This window comes from Lynx rufus, unplaced genomic scaffold (assembly GCF_022079265.1).
Source record: "Lynx rufus isolate CCGP_SWC_20201006 ecotype Redwood Valley unplaced genomic scaffold, mLynRuf1.p SCAF_4, whole genome shotgun sequence".
NCBI classification, from domain to species: Eukaryota; Metazoa; Chordata; class Mammalia; order Carnivora; family Felidae; genus Lynx; species Lynx rufus.
Genome location: NW_025814856.1, coordinates 157,807,083 through 157,827,513, shown reverse-complemented (window position 1 = coordinate 157,827,513; position 20,431 = coordinate 157,807,083). Strand labels below are relative to the sequence as shown.

Genomic DNA, 20,431 nt, shown 5'->3' with positions numbered 1-20,431 from the left:
CTGAAGCTAAGGAGATGTGTTGAACTGTTGAAATGAACTCGTTCCTCGTCACGGAGGAAAAGAAATCTTTGTTTATGCTAAGCAGCAAAGATTGTTATCACAGAATTGGCCTTTGGGTTGGCAAACACTTTGAACGCCGTGCAAAGTCATCCATTAGAGTTATGAAACATTATGGAGACAGTGATCTGGCAGAGCGTTATTTGGTCTTCTTTTCTGTGCTAGAATTAGCTCTAGAACTGTAGCTGATGGTCAGAGCCCTGTGATGGAAATTCTGTGATGCTGAAAGCTGACTTTGTCGTTGACTTCAGCCCTGTGAAGGTAACCTTCCCCTGCTCGGTGCTCCTTTATCTCTTCATACATACTTGCAGTGTGAAAGGTGATCTGCGGTGCGACACAGGACTGGACATCTAGCACAGTGACACCAGAGCCCCAAACTCCTGCAAATATCTGAACAGTTGTGCAAAGATTGTTAAAACTCTTTGGAAATGCCTACGTTTGTGAACAGTTCTTCTCAATTATTGAAGTCAAGGCTACCAGTCAAGGCTGAATTCCGTGCTCACGTGGAACTTGGTACAAGATTTAAACAATGATGTGCTAAAGAAAAAGTCGCAGATTTCTGGTTCCAAAACAAGAGTTAACAAATTGTGAAAGACAATGTTAAAAGTAAAATATTTCTATTTTATGTTTTTTTTTCCAATTTTGAATTTAAGTTACCATTGTCAATATCATGTGTATGCATTATGTGGTATGGTTGTAATCCTGGTTCAGAAAAATAAAGTTTGATTATGCTCCTGGCACTTGGTTGGTTTTTCTTACCTCTTCTGTGTTGACCCATAGACCTTTATAACCCTGGAGTTTTCAGTGACCTCTTCAACGAGTGTTTTGTGCCGGCAGTTATGTGATAGTTTAGAGCTTAGCTGACAGTGTTCGTTCACTCACGGTAAGGTGGAGCCTGGGAATCCTTCTTGGAAAATCTGGCAATTACTTAATTTGTCCACTAGTGGGCGGGCATGCTCTTTCTTTCTCAACAGGAGCTTCTGGAAAACCTTTTTCTCTTTTAGGCATTTGGCTAAGAGTTTTACCTACCCACTTTTAGGGAGAGCTCTGAATCTTTATATTCGTGGTTAGAGATATGGTCGTGGTCAGACAGCTTTCATGAGGAAACTCATATTGTCTCTTAATAAAGCATCTTTTTTGTTAATAATTATTTTCATTTTTTATTTTTTTAATAATAATTATTTTTAAAGATAACTTGCAAATAAAAACTATGTCCCTTAAAAAGATTAACTTGAGTTGACTACAGAGCCTGTTTCTAAAGACTCCAGATTATCAGAATACTAGTACTGCAGGTGACCTGAGAGCTGGTGTTGGGGATGAGAACTGAGGCCTTAAGCAGGCAAGAGAATTGCTTGGGGCCACTCACCTGTTGAGGTCATTACTGGAGTATCAGGTAATGGTCTTGGTGGTCCCTTTAAACTTGCCTTTGGATTTCTATTAACTTCTCTGCAGGCTCTCTCTTTACTAATGGGTAGTTACTTGCCTTATTAGGCTCTTCTTATCCAATCCAGGAAATGTTTGTGAAAGCTCACTTCAACACAGGGCTCAACAACTTTTTAACTTAACTTAATTTAACTTAACTTAATTTAATTTAATTTAATTTTATTTTATTTTTTGCCTTAAATTAAATGAGTTCCTGCACTTAAATGGTATAGATACACACAATGACCTTTGTTTCTAAAGGAAACTGGAATCTCATTTATTCAGTCAACAAATACGTAAGTGCCTACTATGTTCCAGGCAGTGGAGATAAATAGTAAACAAACAACTTCCTGTCTTCATCTTACAGTTTAGTTTGGGGGGTGGGGGAGACGGAGGGGAGTGAGAGAGTTTGGGAATTTGGGAAGGGTAGATATAAACAAGTTAACAGATGATATAATTTTAGATGATAGCTTCCATAAAAAAGTAAAGAATTGATTTTCAACAAGGATGCCAAGACTATTTAATGGGGGGAGAATAGTCTTTTAAAAAAATAATACCTACAACTGACTAACTCCATGTAAAAGAATGAAGTTAGACTTCTACCTCACACCATATACAAAAATTAACTCAAAATGGATCAAAGACTGAAATGTAAGAACTGAAATTATTAAATTCTTAGAAGAAAACAGAGGTGTAGGGGTGCTTGTGTGGCTCAGTCAGTTAAGCATCCAACTTTGGCTCAGGTCATGATCTCATAGTTCATGGGTTCAAGCCCCATGTCGGGCTCTGGGCTGAGAGCTCAGAGCCTGGAGCCTGCTTTGGATTCTGTGTCTCCCTCTCTCTGCCCCTTCCCCACTTGCACTCTGTCTCTCAAAAATGAATAAACGTTAAAAAAAAATTAAAAAAAAAACAGGTGTAAATCTTTATGCCCTTGGATTATGCACTGGCTCCCTAGATATGACGCTTAAAGCATAAGCAATGAAAAAATAGAGAAATTAGATGTTATATAAATTAAAAAATTTTTGTGCTTCAATGGTTACTGTTAAGAAAACAAAAAGACAACTCATATAACTGGGAGAAAATATTTGCATATTCTATATCTGATAAGAGTTTAGTATCCAGAATATATAAAGAACCTTTACAACTCAACAATAAAAAGACAACCCAATTTAAAAAGTGGGCAAAGGATTTGAATAGACATTTTTCCAAATAAGATATACAAATAACTAATAAGCCCATGAAAAAGTACTGAGCACCATTAGTCATTAGGGAAATGCTAAGTGACAGAAGCCAGACATAAAAGGCCACATATCACGTGATTTCACTCATATGAAATGTCCAGGACAGGCCAAATGATACAGATAGAAGGTAAGTAGATTTGTGGTTGATATGAACTAGGGAGGGGAGAAATCGGGAATAACTGTGAAATAAATAGCATTTCTTTTTTTTTTTTTTTTTTAATTTTTTTTTTTTCAAATTTTATTTATTTTTGGGACAGAGAGAGACAGAGCATGAACAGGGGAGGGGCAGAGAGAGAGGGAGACACAGAATCGGAAACAGGCTCCAGGCTCTGAGCCATCAGCCCAGAGCCCGACGCGGGGCTCGAACTCACGGACCACGAGATCGTGACCTGGCTGAAGTCGGACGCTTAACCGACTGCGCCACCCAGGCGCCCCAGTAGCATTTCTTTTTGGGGTGATGAAACTTCTACAATCATATAGTGGTGATTGTTGCATACATCTTGTAAATATGCTAAAACCCACTGAATCGTATACTTAAAAGAGTGAATTTTTATGGCATAGGATTACATCATAATAAAAAAAAGTACAATGATCGGACAGAGAAAGTGGGCAAAAGGCAGTGGTAGATTATTTAAACACTGTGATGAGGGAGGCTTTCAACAGGAAGGCAACATTTCAGCAGACCGCTTGAATTAATGAATGAATGGATGAAGCCCACAAACCCCGCTGTACTCTCTGTTCTCTCTTCTTTTGTTTGTATATGTCCTTTCTCTGTTACTTACATTATTAGAGCATGTCTCCACTCCTGTGCCATAAATTTGTGTGAAAGACACATTAAGAAAATGAAAGTCATTATTTGATGAAAATGTTTGCCTACAATGCTTCCTTCCCTGAAGAATTAACAGGGAAATCTCTAAGTCCTAACAATGCCTTGAACATCTTATGGAAGGTGTGTAACAGGACGTTAAATGAGGGTTTTAAAGTTTTGGCTAAGCCGTCTAGGTGGGATACAGTCAGTGATATGTGACCACATAATCTAGAGACAGAATCCTTAATTCATCTTCTGCCTTCAATTTACGTAAGAGAGGATCCTTCAAAGGGAATTTGTATTAAGAGGAGATCATGCAGCTTTCCTGTCTGTGTCCCTAGAATGCTGTCCTCCGCTTCCCCCAACAAAGACAAGGGAGGTTGGGAGATGCCAGGGCATCACTGGTAGAATCAAGACCCTTGGCGGAAAGGGAGACCAGCATCTTACTCACCATCTGCCCTTGTTGCTGTCAGAGGAGACAGCAAGAACGTTCTTCAGAGAGGTTCACCTGGACTTCCTGGAGCTGAACTTCTAGACCTCGGTACTATTGACATTCTGGGTGGATAAATCTTTGCCATGAAATGTAGAAATGTTCAGCGGCGTCCCTGGCCTCCACCCACAAGATGCTAGTAGCATGTCCCCACCTCCCACAATTGTGACAACCAGAATACATCTCCAGACATGGCTAAACATCCCCTGGGTGGGGGGCAAAGTTACTCCTGGCTAAGAACCATTGCCCAGTTTTAGAGGGCAGTAGCGATCTAGAGATTGATGCTTGACTTTTGCTTGGTGAAATGAGAAGGGAAGAGGCTGCCTACTGTTGCCACTAATGGTGCAGCACAGAGAAAAGGTGGGCGGTGTAGGGGCTGCCTGACTGCCAGTGTTTGGTGGAGCAAAGAAGGGTAATGCTTTCCCTTCACGCACACACTGTAGAAGTGAGTCAGGCTCAAGCTGTTCCGAAAGGACCCTCTTGAAGGTAAGAGAGGTGCTGGCTATTGGACAGGAGAGAGATTGCAAGAGGCCAACAAGTTCATTGCTTGCTTTAGATTAGGGTTTTTAACCTTGACACTACTGACATTTTGGACTTGATACTTCTTTGTTGTAGGAGCCTGTCCTGTGCGTTGTAGGGTAGTTGGCGTCTCGGGCCTCCATCTGCTAGATGCTATTGGCATTCCCCCCAGTCGTGATGATCCAAAATATCTCCAGACATGATCAAATCTCCCCTGGGGCGGGGGGGAGTGGATATAAAAAATTGACCCTGGTTGAGAAGTACTGCTTTTGGGAAAGATAAATGCCAAGAGTCCCTCTATGGAGGTCTGGAAACCCCACAAAGAGTCCCACAAGTCAGCTACTTCCTATTGCTACTGTAATAGATTACCAGAAAGTTAGTGGTTTAAAACAACACATTTCTGATCTCACAGTTCTGGAAGTCAGAAGTCCAAGCTGGGTCCTACTGGGCTAACATCAGGGTGTTGGCAAGCCCACGCTCCTTCTGGGAGCTCTGGTGGAGAATTCCTTTCCTTGGCAGCTTACGGTGCTGCCTCACCTCCTGGTGCCCTACTCCCGGCCAGTAATGGCCTCACGCTGACCTCCATCCACTTCCATCATCACATCTTCTCTGACTCTGACCCTCCTGCCTCCCTCTGATAAAAGACCGTTGTGATTACATTGGGCCCATCTGGACAGCCCAAGTTCATCTTCCCATCTGGAGGTTCTAAACTTCATCCTATCTGCCAAGTCCCTTTTAGCGTGGAAGGCTTCACAGATTAGGAGGTGGACATGGTTGGGGAGGACATTCTGTGTACCACACGTGGGATCCCGCTAGCCAGAGGACACTGAGTGGCCAGATGCACCAGCACTAGTTAGGTAATACCTCGTGCTTTCTACTTCCTTCTCCCTCTGCCGCCTCCCAGGAACTGGAAGCAGCTGAGCCAAGTGGGAAAAGAGGGTGAGAAAGAGATATCTCACCCTCCCCTCCGCATCGCTGGAACCCAGCGTGGAGGTGTGCTAGGGCCTAGCTGCAGAGAGACCTTGAAATCATTTGGGAGATAATGGTTTTGATTACAATGGGACTGAACTTTTTTTTTTTTTAGTTTATTTATTTATGGGGGGGGGGCAGAGAGAGGAGAGAGGCAGAGAGAGGAGAGAGAGACAGAGAGAGAGAGAGAATCCCAAGCAGGCTCTGCACTGTCAGCACAGAGCCCGATGCAGGGCTCTAGCCGACAAACTGGCGAGATCCTGACCTGAGTGAAATCAAGAGTCAGACACTCAACTGACTGAGCCACTCAGGTGCCCCTGAACTTTTTTTTTTTTTAATGGAAAATTATGCTATTTTGATTCCCCACTTGTCTGGAAAGCGACAGGCTCTACCTGGAAGGATAGCTAGCAAGGAGGCTGTTAAACAGTAAACCTGAAGGCAGTGATGGAGAGAGAAAGTCACTGCTCTTGGTCCCTCATAGAATCCAGTATATTGAATAAACCCGGTGCAAGAAGGTTTTGGTGGAGAGAGGATTTCAGAATTCTATTGTGTCACCCCACAACTGGGAAGACCCTCTCCCCAGAGAGGGAGAGGTGGGAGTGTTGAGCGCATCTGCTTCCGGCTGCAGAGATGTGGGGGCGTCCGGAGGCCCATGATTCTCCTGGGAACGCTGGATGGTCTTGCTCTTGCCTAGAAATTTGGGGAGAGAGGTAGCGGAAGGAGAGAGAAGAATGGGAAAAAGGTAGACAGACCTGGGCTGATAACTACCAACATTCACGTGGGGAAGAGCAAGCAGATAGCGTTTCAAATCTGTGCTGGCAGGAGGAGCTGGGGCATATGGCCCCCCGCACGGGGAGGGATGCAGCTTGCGGCTCCATGGCTCTGAGTCAGACTTGAAAACGCTTCCCAATGTGTCAGTGTATGGCCTGCCTGAACCCTAAAACTATAACTGGAAAACTTTCATGGGTTTCTTGGGGACACCAATTAGATAATCCAAGCCCACGTGTCTTCTGTCCTGGCTGGATGAGCCTGCGTCCTTCCCTTCTGGAACATGGAAACACAGCAGAGCAGGCCACACTCACAAAGATTAAAAATGGTGAGTGGCAATCCATAGGCTAAAACCAAAATTGCCTCTAGTTTTGTATTGTATGTGGTGTATTTATATATAATTTTAATGACCATCTAAAGAATATCAAAATGACAAATATAGTCCTCAACACTTTTTTCCACAAAGAGAGATACAATGATTTGAGGTGAGGAAAACTTTGGGGAGGAGGGTAGACTTTGGAGCGCTGAAAATGGATGTGTGTTTTGTGCAGGAAGAGAGTCATTGATGTGTCTGAGTGGAGTGGACTAGTCGAGGTAGAGTGGGGCGGATGATGAAGGTACTTTGTGCTTTCCACACCAGTACAGGATGCGGGGGAGCTACAGAAGAGGACCCAGCCCTGAACGGAGCAAAGGGTCCAGAAAGAAGGTGCCAGACTGACCCGAGGAGAGGCAGGGGCAGGGAGGGGCCCTAAACAGGCTTCACCTTTCTCTAGATTCTAAGTAGGAATGAGCTTTTCCAACGCTATTGCAGGTGCACGGCACATATTGCAAGTAGGATGTTGTTTGTGTGCTTACTTCTGTGGCTGCACGCGGTCTTCATGCCCAAAGTCTTACCCACGATCGTCCAGCAACAAAATGACCTGGGATTTCTCCTTTTTCCTTAGGTAGGTGGGCAGAAGTATCCAACTGAAGCTGGGTTCTATCTCTCTCTCTGTATTTGTAGCGAGCTACCTGGGGACTGGTGCTTTTTACTTTTCAGTTGAATGCAGTAAAGTCTTATTTTTCTAAATTAAGGAGCTTGTGCCTGGCCACATGTTAGGCTCTCTATAAGTAATTTGTTGAAGGAAGGAGACAGGGAAGGGAGGCGGAAGGGTAGGAGGAAGGCAAATGGGAAGGACGGGAAGGAGGAAGAAGGAGAAAAGGGGAGGAGAGGAAGAAGGAAGGAGGGAGGGATGGGAGGAGGGAGGGAGGGGTGGACAGAAAGACAGAAGGAGGGAGGAAATAAAGACTTGCCTCTCTGTGTGTGTGCTTCCAGAAGGGGCACAGGAGATCATGGAGAAGGTTAGCTCTGTGAGGAGCGCTCCAAGCCTTTGGGTTGTGACAGAAAAAGCAGGGAGGCTACTTCGATGCCAGATCTACAAGGTGTGTGGTGGGAGGGATTGAGCTGTTCTTATTCTGCGAGTGAGTCTGAGAAATGCTGCCGTGACTTGTGAGCTCGTGGACCCTAGGAATGTGGATCTTCCCCAAAAGCTGCCAAATCATCTGTCTCTGGGGGCACAAATACAGTCAAACCCAAGGAGCCTGTGCTTTCTTCATTTACTGCCCTGCCTTAAAGTCACTTTCTTTCATTTTATTTTATTTTACTTTATTTTATTTCATTTTATTTATTTTAGGGGGGAGGGTCAGAGGGAGAGAGATTCTCAAGCAGGCTCCATGCTCAGCTCGGAGCCTGACGCGGGGGTTCATCTCATAACAGTGGGAGATTGTGACTTGAGCTGAAATCAGGAGTCAGACACTTAACCAACTGAGCCACCCAGGTGCCCCTCTTTTTTTTTTTCTTTTTGGGCCACTGGAAGCCTGTTTTCTCCCATATGTATGCTGGGCATTATTAGCCTTGTGCTCTACACTGGGTTTTATTTGAGGGGCTGGTTGTCTGTATCGTGTGATCCCCGAAGAGATTGGTCTGCTCTCATTTCCTAGATACCTTTGGTTCTGTACTGTGATTTTCAAATGTGGCTGTTCTAAGGTGGCTGGACTTGGACGGATGTAAATAAGAGATGTCGCAAATATTAAATGTGAAGAATCTAGGTGTAGAGTGCGTGTTGATCAATATTTGTGGATTTTGAAAACACTCAAATGCTTCTTCTTTACTAATGCATTTCTTTGTCCTTAATGCTGTCATTATTTGTTCTTCAACCAAGACCCCAAGTCTTTGGTCTCTATGATCAAGAGGGACATTTTCTGACTTGACAAGTGTAAGCCACCATGTTTCTGAGGAGGGGTCACATAATCTGGGTGATCCCTAGAGAGTGCAGAGCCACCCTCTCTGCGTGACTGGCAGTCAGGTAGACAGTCTAAGTTGGAGCACTGGGAAACTGATAGGAAGACGTGTACTCTTCTTTCCCCTTTCCTTCTTCTTCACATATTCTGAGAAAGAGAAAGTGTTTTTTTTTTAAATTTTTTTAACATTTATTTATGTTTGAGACAGAGAGCATGAATAGGGGAGGGTCAGAGAAAGAGGGAGACACAGAATCTGAAACAGGCTCCAGGCTCTGAGCTGTCAGCACAGAGCCCGACGCGGGGCTCGAACCCACGGACCACTAGATCATGACCTGAGCTGAAGTCCGATGCTCAACCGACTGAGCCACCCAGGCGCCCCGAGAAAGTGTTTTTAGTTCAGCAGAAAATGAGAAATTGAGGAGATCCTGGAGCTGAGACAGGAACGCTCCACAAATCTGGCAATGTGGTCACTGTGTTGCCTGCCCCCTTACACCCAGGTTGGGCTGTATGGTCAGCTCTGGCCAGTGGGCTATGACTGGGGGGGATGTGTGACACCCTCCTCACTGCACACAATTCCACATGCTCCCTTCTCCTGCTCCCTTCTCCTGACTTCTCCCCGAGTCCTCATTTCAGATGGTGGTGCATTAGCTCTAAGCAGCCTGGATCACTGAGATGCTGTGTGGAGAACAACTACTCTTGGAATGCTTGTTCAAAGCCCGTAGAGGGTTTTGAACGAGAAAGGAAGAAACCTGTGTTTTCTTAAGCCATTGAAATTTTCTTTTTTTAATTTTTAGGGAAAATGAATTTAAGTGGATACCTTAAGTAGTATAATTTTTAGTTTAAAAACATTTACCAGCACTTTGTAATTTATAGAGCATATTTTCGTAGATATTATTTCATTGAAAGCTCACCATGCTCCTAAGGTAATTTTCCTTTCTTTTGACTCCTATTTTGACTTAATTTCAGGCTTCTAGAAAAGTTGCAAGAACAGCACACAGGATTCCCGCACACCCCTCCCCCAGATTGCCCAAATATTACCATTGCACTGCACTGCACTGCTTGATTCTTCTCTCTCTCTCTCAATATATATACATACTTATTACTTTTTTTCTGAACTGTTTGAGAGGAAGCTGCAGATAGGATGCCCCTTCATCCCTAAATACTTAGGTGTGTCCCCTAAAAAGGAAGACGTTAGGGTCCTGTGTTCTGCCACCTAGCTTAGCTTATTCTAGACCGATACAGACAACCTTTGTGGCACTGCTGAGTATGGAAGGTTTGATACACAAGAAGTGGAAGGCCAAACAGGGGCCAAACAGCCCTTTCGAGGAAACTGGCTTAGAATTGGGGAGATTAGAATCTTAAAGGAAACAGGTTTTTGTTTCTTCAATCGATATTTTTTGATATGATATGAAATGGTATTTAGGGAGCCAGATAAAGGTTGATGGGAAGGGAATTACCACATTCAGGTGTGTGGAGAGAAGGGCTTTCGGGAAAATCTGTTTCCTAAGCAAGGTAAACCTGGACTCCTGTTTCTGCTTTGCGCCCACGGTGGGTATTACTATCACACTCTATCGCCATGTTTTCAGTAAAACCACCTCTGTTTTGCTCCAGGCCTAAAAATGTATCCAGGCCACTGGTAAGGATGACATTGAGAAGCGTGTAGCTAATAAAAGTGTAGGGGCGTCTCTCTGGGCTCACGGAGCTGGAGAAAGGAGTGCTGTCCGAGACATCCAGAGTCAGCTGAGGGTCAGATACCTGGGAACGCATGGCCCAGCCTCCTGTCTTGGCAGTGACACCGACTCATCAGCCCCAATTTCCAGAGCTGCGTCCTTCTCACTCCTCCTTCCAAATCCACCTCCACTTGGGCTTTCAATCTGTGCCTGGTTCTGGTTTGAATGAGCCACTGATGTATTTGTAGCCATCCGGGATCTGGAGCGCAGATGCAAATGGCAGTTTTCTCTGGTAAGTGTTGGGGCAATCGGATCCTTTTCTGATTTGCATTCCCAAGTCCTGCAGGTTCTCAGGAAATCACATCTTCCAGGCAGTCTGGTGGGGGTTATTTTTAATCTCAGCTATAAATGCCAGTCCATAATAGTTCTTAAAACCAAAAGAGCCTTCGTTTACAAGGCAGAGGACAGTTAGAGACAGTCATTAGTTTAGCAAAAATCTCGGACCAAAAAAGGGGCTGAGGAGAAGGGACTCTGGGGATAGAGAAGGCTTGGGGTTCAGGAGTGAGATGGGGGACAGGCACAAATTTGGAAGACACTAGATTTTGGGGGACTTAAACCATAAGAATGGAGGGGCTTGTTCAGGGAAAGCATTCAAGGAGAAAGAGAGGAGAGCATGTTAGGTCTACCTGGGCATGTTAAACACACTGCTCTTCTCTCAGAGTCAGTCTTATTAGCATTCATCCCTGTTTCTGACATAAATGGTGATTTCTGAGGGTCTATCTCATCTATTCCCACCACTTCTCAATCTCTTGTCTCTTGCTGGTGCTGGGCCCTACCTGGAGATAATTTTATTCCAAATTCCAGTCCAGGGTTAGAATCAGTTTATGTGCAGATGTATGCTCTGGGAGGATATTTCAAAATCCCAGGTGAGCTCCCACGTAAAGTAGGAATGAATTTTAAAATTTGCAAATCGAGTGTGTGAAGAGCAACTTACATTTTAAAGGTAATTAGTTTAATATCTGCATAGCCCTCCCTTCCCCCAATCCACCTGGTGGGTGAAAACACAATTCTGGGTAAACGCACTCATTTCGTGTTACACTCAGCCCACTCAAGATTTTCTCTCCTGCTTTGAGCCTGGAGCTACTTAAAGGCGGAAGGATGGTGGTTTGGGCTGGTCTCTAAGGCAGATGTCCAGTCACCAGCTGTGTCTTTCCCATCTAGAGAGTCACTGCCCGCAACGCTCTTTCCTCTCACTGTGACAGCTGCATTCAGTGTGGCACCTTTACTTCTCGCTTAGCCTGCCTCTTCTCTCACTCACTCTCCTGGTGCTAGCACTCCATCTTTGTGTTCAGCTCTGTTTGTTTTACAGAATCCCACTACTTGATGGGCAGAATAGCTGTCTCCATGGTGATGCAGGCACTAGTCTTCCCAGGGAATCGGCCGCCATGTCTTTTTATCTACTTGGCAGGCAAGTTAGAGTTGGCTGGGATGGGCTAAATCCTGCCTTTCTCTTCTCTGTGTTTGTTCTTATGCTCTTATGAGAAAATTCTCAAGCTGATGAGGCCATGCACACAGCTGTGTGGGTTGCAAGCGGAGAGGCCCCATACACATGTTTTCCTTTATTTTAGTATCCTGACCACTCAGTTTATTGATGAAAATCTCTCATTTCTAGCCCAGTAATCAGCTTTTACCAATTTCAACTTTCTGGAAATTTTCTATGAAATCAGTAAGAAAGGGGAATTGCTGCTATTGTTTAATCAGTTTGAGGGCTTGATAAAATTTCCAAGAGGTCAGTCACATAATGAAGTTAGCAGGTCTGTTAACAGATGAGAAAAACACTAGCATAAAACAAAAATAAGATAAGCCTGTTATCGAGTTAATGCTCTAGTTCAGAAACTTCCTCAGAAATTTCCTGTAGAGGAATGCCTGAGTGGCACAATTGGTTAAACATCCAACTCTTGGTTTTGGCTCAGGTTACCAACTCACAGTTCACAGCCTTGAGCCTCGTATCAGGCTCTGAGCTGATGGCATAGAGTCTGCTTGGGATTCTGTCTCTCCTTCTCTCTGCCCCTCCCCTGTGTGTGTGCGTGTGTGTGTGTGTGTGTGTGCGCGCGCGCGTGCGCGCTCTCTCTCTCTCAAAATGAATAAATAACTTAAAAAATTGTAAAAAACAAAAAAAAAAGAAATTTTCTGTAGAAAACCAGTTTGGGGGATTTTTATGACCCCAAATTAAGTTTTGGACAATTTGAAATTGTCCATGGTAAAGCACTGTCATGAGCTTGACAATGACTGAGCTGAAACAGGCTTAGAGGTTCTTGTGTAATAAAAAGAAATATTGTGTATAAGGCTTCTGATTTTAAATTTTAGACCAAACAAATGTACTTGACTCCCCCTTCTTCTGAGACTCCACTGAGAAAAACAATCCCATAATAATTAAGAGAGAGGAGTGAGGGCAGACTAGAGATTTCATCCCATCTCTTGGATGTGGACCATCCATGAAAGCGTGTTGTGGATGAAGTGGCACAGAGGATGCTCAGAATATGCACAAGGTGGTCCTCTGGCAGTGTGGTGGCTGCTCAGCTTGCTTGAAAGCCTTGAGGTCCCCTGATGTGTGTTTCCTAGCTTTGGCTAGTAGGAGTGAGGCAGGGTGTAAAACCAAGTCATTGTTGTAATTCTGTCTGCCATATAACTGCTTCAGTGATTCCTTCCAACCTTTTCTCCATCACTGCACACAGAACCATTGACAACCCCCATATCAACAATGCTTTTGTAGAGAAATTGAACTCATTTCCAAGAAGCAGGGCTTCCAGTGTGATGTTTGCACAGAGATTAAATTCTTTCTTATTATGACATTTTTGATTTCAAGGCTAATGTCTGATTTTTTACCCACATACCTTAAAAAAAAAGTCATCAGAAGCCAATCCTGACGAACTGGATGGCCCAGTTACAAAACAGAGGTCCCAATCAGCCTTTCCATTCAGAAGAATGTCCTGCTGGGGAATAATTCTTACTTATGCAAAACAGCCTTTCATTTTCCTTCATGAATTAGTAATCAAGGATTAGCAGAAATAGGAGCAAAATTCACAGCCTGAAAGAGAAAGACCAAGATAAATATTCAGAATAAATGACCCCTGGAGAAATAAAGATCAAAGAAGAATACTTAAAAAATTTGAACTTGTATCTTCAGAGAAGGCAGAAAAGATACTGAATTCATAAATTAAGAAAAAGATGCTATTAAAAAGAAATAGGAAACGAAGAAACTTTGAGATTAAAAATATTTCAAATTACATACTGTTAACATGATTTCAGTAAAATTAAGATGAGTTCAAGATAATATCTCTGAATGCTCAGCATAAATCAATGATGAAAAAGATAAGAGACACAGATATTTAATCTAGGAGGCCTAAAATCTGACCAAAAAGAATTTTAAGGATCAAATTTAGAGAAAATGAAGAGGAAGAAATTATTTTTAAAAAATAAAAGAAACTTTATGAGTGCTGATGAAGGATATGTTTTTTTGTTTTTGTTTTTGTTTTTGAGAGAGAGAGAGGGAGAACAAGTAGGGGAGAGAGAATCCCAAGCAGGCTCCATGCTCAGTGCAACGCCCTATGCAGGGCTCTATCCCACGACCCTGGGATCATGACTTGAGCCGAAATCAAGAGTCAGATGCCCAACTGACTGAGCCAGTCAGGTGCCCCAAAGACATGGTCTTTGATTGATAAGCCCTCAATTGGTGTTACACAATTTTCACCAAATGGAGCATCTGATACTAGTTGCCTAACCCATGATCATTCTTCCCTCTTCCTCAATATAAGTACCCTAATTTTGTTTAGAGTGGATTAGGGTGGAAGTGTGCACAATTACAAATTAAAAATAATTCTTTCTACAATTTTCCTTGTGAAGGTGTCATGTGACCCAGTTCTGCCTAGAATGTAGAGGTGATACTCTTAATTTCAGCTCAGATCATGATCCTAGGGTCATGGGATTGAGCCCTGCGTAGGGGCTACTGGGATTCTCTCTCTCCCCTCTCTCCCTCTCCCTCTGCCCCTCCCCAACTCGTTCTCCTTCTCTCTCTCTCTCTCTTTCTCTCTCTGTCTCATGTTGCCTCAGCAACATGATGTGGTAGGAAAGGAAGCTAGAAGGATCCTGAGTCATTAGTGACTTCCTGGAGCATTTTTTTCAACCTCTAGAATTCATGTTACATTTAAAAATAGCATTATATGGTCACTTTAATCAGATTTCTGTTATATGCAGTTGTAGTGCAGTCTTGGTGAATCATGAAAGATAAAAAGAAGATTTTAAAAATGTCTAAAGAAAGAATACAAAAACCTAGAAAGGAAAAAGACACAGGTTGCTTTCACACTTCTAATTAGTAACAACAAATGTGAAAAGAATGAAATTTCTTCTAAACTTAAGGTAAATTATTTTAGACCTAAAATTGTATATTCAACCAACTATCAACTACTAATCAAGAGTGAGGGCAAAATAAAAACATTTCCCATTTCCGAAGGACTTTTCTGAGGAAGTTACTTAAGGATGTGTTCCGGTAAGTAAGGGAGGAAATAAGAAAAGGAAGAGTAAGACATGTGATCTAGAAAATAGGTGATGGATATAACCCAGACATCCGGGTGGATGACAAACATGAGTCAGGCTTAGGAGCCAATTATCAAGAAAGAAAGGAGAATGAAAGGCATTGATCAAGTTGCTACTGGGAAAAAAAAAAGTGCATTACATCCAACTGAGAGTGCCATGATTAAAATACTGAATTCCTTTGAGTAGGTGGTAAGGAATATACTTATCTCTCTGGGAGGCAGGGCTGGTATAACAACATAAAGGAAGGCAATTGAGCAGGATTATCATAAACCCAAACTAAATTCTTTCATGTTGCTGAGTAAATGATGGAGTGTAAAAAAAAAAAATGCATTTGATTTTTATGCTGGAAACAATCTCCTTTTACCTGGGTTTATGGATTGTGTCATTGAACTTAGTGAAAAGCACTTTTTGGTCTTGAGTCCAGTAATAATAGTTTTACTAAGAATATTAGAAATGCTATTTATTGATCTTCTACATTTAAAATAAATTCATAGATGAAGCACAGAAGACTGAACGATAGTTACAGAATAGCATATGACAATGTGAAAGGAGCATGTTGCTTTCAGCAGTTAGAATGTGGAAAAGGGGGTCACCTGGGTGGCTCAGTCGGTTAAGTGTTCAACTTTGGCTCAGGTCATGATCTCATAGTTTGAGTTCGAGCCCTGCATCGGGCTCTCTGCTGTCAGCGCGGAGCCTGTTCTGGATCCTCTTCCTCCCTCTCTTTCTCTGTCCCTCCCCGCTGTGCTCTCTGTGTGTGTGTGTGTGTGTGTGTCTCTCTCTCAAAAATAAATAAAAATATTTTTTAAAAAGCAGGTGGAAAAGGGAGAAGTAGTAAAAAGAAGGATAGGGGCACTAACATACTCTTTTATATAATGTGGAGTTGGTAGGCATGGACTATAAATAGTAGAATAAGACATTGCAACTTAAAATGATCATTCAAGGGGCTCCTGGTGGCTCAGTTGGTTGAACGCCTGACTTCGGCTCACGTCATGATCTCATGGTTTCTGAGTTGAGCTCCGCATCGGGCTCTGTGCTGACAGCTCAGAGTGTGGAGCCTGCTTCAGATTCTGTGTCTCCCTCTCTCTCTGCCTGTCCCTAACTCATGCTCTCTCTCTCTCAAAAATAAATACACATTAAAATGATCATTCAATAATTTAAAAGCAATGAGAATAAGAGCCAGAAGTAGTAATGCAATTACTACAGGGCAGCATTTGATGGCAATGTAAGTGACACTTCAGTCCTCACCATTGACCGTGATGAGTCAATAGGTGTTTACAGATGGATAATACAATGTGCGTGTCTGTGTATACCTGTTCGGAGCTATGAAAGTAACCACCACAAAAACTAGAGTCAGAAATAATAGAAATGTTGCTTTGGGGAAGTGAGATTTTGGGTGAGGCAGGAGACTTACTATTCACAAAAGACCTTTTCAGCATTTGTTTACTTATTTGTTGGCCAAAAGCTGATATTACTTTGAATATGATGATGATGACAATCAACTTGAAACAACTCTAATTTCACTTCTGTAATATTTGGGTGGAGATTTAGAAATGAGTAATAGTGTTATGTTTTTGTAAGTATTGACAATCTCATTTAAAAAAAGCTATATGTGAGAATTGGAGGGAAGATGCTTTTAATAGACAGCTTTGTAGCAATCAGGCTATTTCACAAAAAAATAAATCTCACCACATTAACCAGAAAATAGTGAGAAACAATGGTGACATGTGACATGTGATATATACTTCCCCAATGATCTGTTACTTGGTTTTGGGAGTTGCTCGATGAGGAATGTAACCATTTCCATCAATACTTTGTCACAGGTGATGGCTCTGATGCTCTATTTCCAGCTGCCCATGACTGTGTGTTTTGATGGTCACTGACTTAATGTCTTCAGCCTCTGAGAATGTTTACAAAGCACATCTATGAATTTTCTTAGCATCCAGTATATTATTCAGAATCCATTTGTTAAGGTACAAGGAAGCATGCTATCATTTTGAATATCAAATACTTTTTTTTTTTTAAACAACAAAATCCTTGATAGGGATTAAATGACAAATAGTGATGTATGTCTGACACTCACACCTGAAATAGTCGTGTTCCTTCTCTGAAGACTTTCACGGTGTCAAGTCATATTCATTTTCCGGTAGGTTTTAAGGATGGCACATGTGAGGAGTACTGGCTAGCACAGTTAAATCTTCAGCCCAGTGAGGACTCCCCCCGAGGTGTCCATGTTTACAGATTGTTCTATAGTCTGGTTATGAAATGGGGGAAGGTAGTTCACCCTTTCTTCTCTCAGGATGGTAGCCCTTTCCACTCCAGGACATGAGTAACGAGGCAGCCTGAAGTCCAGAACCTATCCTGAATAGATTCAAGTGGTCTTGAATTGCATCTCTCTCTTGGATTGAAAATTTCAAAGTTGTTCTTACATTTTGCTCTTTTGCTTTTATTTATGTTATCTTACAAGCCCATGGACATGGAAGTTCAGAAAATGAGACCTTTAAAGAAGAGTCTGTCTGTCTTCTTGAAAAGAAAAAGAAACAATTCCTCTATTTCAGGAGAAATTTAACCTAATTTTTTGCAGATAGGAAGAGAAAGTAGAATAAGTTTTATTTGGTGAATTTTTCAAATATTAAGTTCTAGAAATTGGTGATTCAACATTAGTTGCTACCCCCAGTGTGGCTCCATTTAATAATGAATATAGCCATTTGGATGTAAAATATTGCAACAAATATTTTACAATTTTTTGTATTGTATAAACAAATATAAACAAATTTTTATGTACTCAAGTATATCTATAAAATAAATACCCCCAAGTATAATTGTCAAATAAAAGTATGTACTTTCAAATGTATTACTAAACTGTACTTAAAGAAGCAGCAATTAACATTTCCATAAATTTATGAGATTGCCTTGTCCCCATGATCACACACAGTGTGTTACCAAACTTTTTGATCTTTGCTTACCTAATAGGTAAAAAATTATATCTCAAGTAGTCTTAATTTTCTTCCTGATATAAGCCAGGCTGAGCATCTTAAAATTTTTTGTTTTAGGTTTTGGAGAACAATCACCTTAAGAAATTAAAAAGAATTATCTAAGTTCCAACACCAAAAATTCTGACTTAATTGATTTAGGGTCAGGTTTGGACATTGGTATTTCAAAAATCTCCCCCAGAGATTCTAATGTGTAGAACCGCTGCTTTTACATAGAGCAAGTGGAGCTAAAATAGAAGGCTTAGGTAAAGAATGTGTCAAACATCACTAAGACTGTGCCCAAGAAGCAAAAGAGAAATGAAGGTTAACCACATCAGGTGGAAGGATCAGATCAGGTTTGGGGAAGAAAGGAGGCGGGAGGAGAGGGGTCTAGGTGAGGGGGAGGCAGAGCTGGTTGGGCTTGTTTTGTGGTATTCTGCTTCTCTTTTAGGTGAAGATGAACTTGAGGCTGAAGCTGCTTCCAAGCTCTTCTCAACCCAGGGTTGTCCTGAATCAGCAGAATGGAGTGACCAGCAGGGTAGGCAGCCATGATGAATTTGCACAAAATAATCCAGGAACTGTTGGCATCACAGATATTGGACATATAAAGAAATAGAGCAACTGCATTGGAAATGTAGAGAATGAGAAAGTAGCTGGTAACTTTGATGGTCCCCATGTGAGCCTCCATGCTGGGGTCCCTGGAGCCAGTGGCATTGCTTTCCATGTGTAGGGTGTATCTTTTGAGAGAGATGATCAGCAGGGTGGCTGCAAAGATGAACATGATCAGAGGAATGAAGATCCCCAGGTTATAGAGAAGAACCAGGTTGACCACACTGGTCTCAGTGAAGTATTTTTTCTTAGAGGAGTTGGGAGAGGGGATAGAAGAATTGTTACAATACATGGTGTTGATGTCATTGGAGAAGAGTACACTGTAGCCTAAGGAAATAAACATTGATAGCCACAGAGCCAGGGCATCTGTCCCGGAAATTCTCCACTTCAGCTTGAGGAAAAGGGGTGGGAGAAATCAGCAATCTTCACGAAGTAGAAGCTGAGCCAGGCAGCAAACCAGAGGCTACAATGATTTAAGAACATGAAAGTTACTTTGAATGTACCATATATAACATCTTCATTATAAAAATGTGGGGATGTTGAACTGAAGGTAATTTCTATCATCATGAAGCTTTGGAGAGGTATTCTGGATACACTCAAGAAAAACAGGATCCTGCTTATTGGAAACTGCCTTATTTTTAATCCATCCAGCTATATTTATAGCCATGATGAACCCATTTGCAATGATACCAATGATGCATTCAGTGCCTATAATTGTTAAAATTGAGAGGATGTGAAATGGTGAAAATTCATTATCTGCAGGATTGCAGGTTTTTGTCATCCTGAGTTGTTACCCCTGTTTGGTGTCTGGAGGAAAATGCCTCTCTAGCGTTTGATAGGCAGATCCTCAGTAGCTCCCACTATTCATGTCATAGGAGGAAGCCTTTGATGCATCATTTCCAAATTCATTCCATTTGTTTATCTCAGAATTCTTAGCTCTAAATCTGGGGATGCAAATGATGGAAGGATTTCCTTTCTAATCCTCTTCCATGTCCATTTGGACTTGTTGGTTTTAGTTCAATTATGGGGCCCAGGAAGGACTAGAGTCAAGCCCGATGCGGGGCTTGAACCCATGAACCGTGAGATCATGACCTGAGCCGAAGTCAGACGCTCAACTGACTGAGCCACCCAGGTGCCCCAATCTTTTGTATATTTTAAAAAATTTTTAAATTTTATTTAAATCCAGGCTAGTTAACATATAGTGGAATAATGATGTTAGAAGTAGAATTTAGTGATTCTCATCACTTACATATAACACCCAGTGCTCACCCCAACAAGTGCCCTTCTTAATGCCCATCCATTTAGCCCATCCTCCACTCAATATCCTTCCAGCAACTCTTAGTTTGTTCTCTGCATTTAAGAGTCTCTTACAGTTTGTCTCCCTCTCTTTTTTTAATCTTATTTTTCCTTCTCTTTCTCTATGTTCATCTGTTTTGTTTATTAAATTCCACATATGAGTAAAATCATATGACATTTGTCTTTCTCTGGCTGACTTATTTCACTTGAGACATGCTCCTTTATAAACCACTAATGTGGTATTGAGAACCATGGCCTTTACTAATGCCAGTTAAGTAGAACATCTGCCTGCCAAGTCACCATTTAACTTAGTTTCACTTGTGACCTCAGGGAACTGATTGGAAATAATAATAATAAATTCAAAGTCAATATAATATATAAATCAATGTATGCTATGTATAGCGTGTGTGTGTGTGTGTGTGTGTGTGCGTATGCTAGATACTGTTCAAATACTTTATATATCTCATCAAATTTAAGCCACACAGCAATTCAGTGAAGAATGTATTTTATTATCTACACTTTGCAGATGAGGAAACTGAGGCTAAATAACTCGTCCCAAGTCACACATCTAGAAAGAGACAGTGTTGGGATTCTACCTCAGGTCACCTGGTTCCAGAGTCCATCTTCTTACCACTCTTTATATTTCCTACACCCATGTGTGGATCCTTTTGTGTGCGCCAAAGACAAAAGTCAGGGTTGACTTGACTGTAACATTTTTTTCCTGGTAGTCTTTTATGATG

At 41.9% G+C, this 20,431-nt stretch overlaps 1 protein-coding gene and 1 pseudogene across 1 annotated transcript; one reads left to right on the top strand and one right to left on the bottom strand.

The window, feature by feature from the left end:
- The window catches only part of LOC124523493 (olfactory receptor 2F1-like), a 335,826-nt pseudogene that overhangs the window by 228,313 nt on the left and 87,082 nt on the right, over positions 1-20,431 (top strand).
- On the bottom strand, positions 18,139-20,347 carry TAS2R39 (taste 2 receptor member 39). The gene is given in 4 exon segments (XM_047097501.1): positions 18,139-18,803; positions 18,806-19,014; positions 19,016-19,220; positions 20,323-20,347. Coding segments are annotated over 4 exon segments (1,104 nt in total).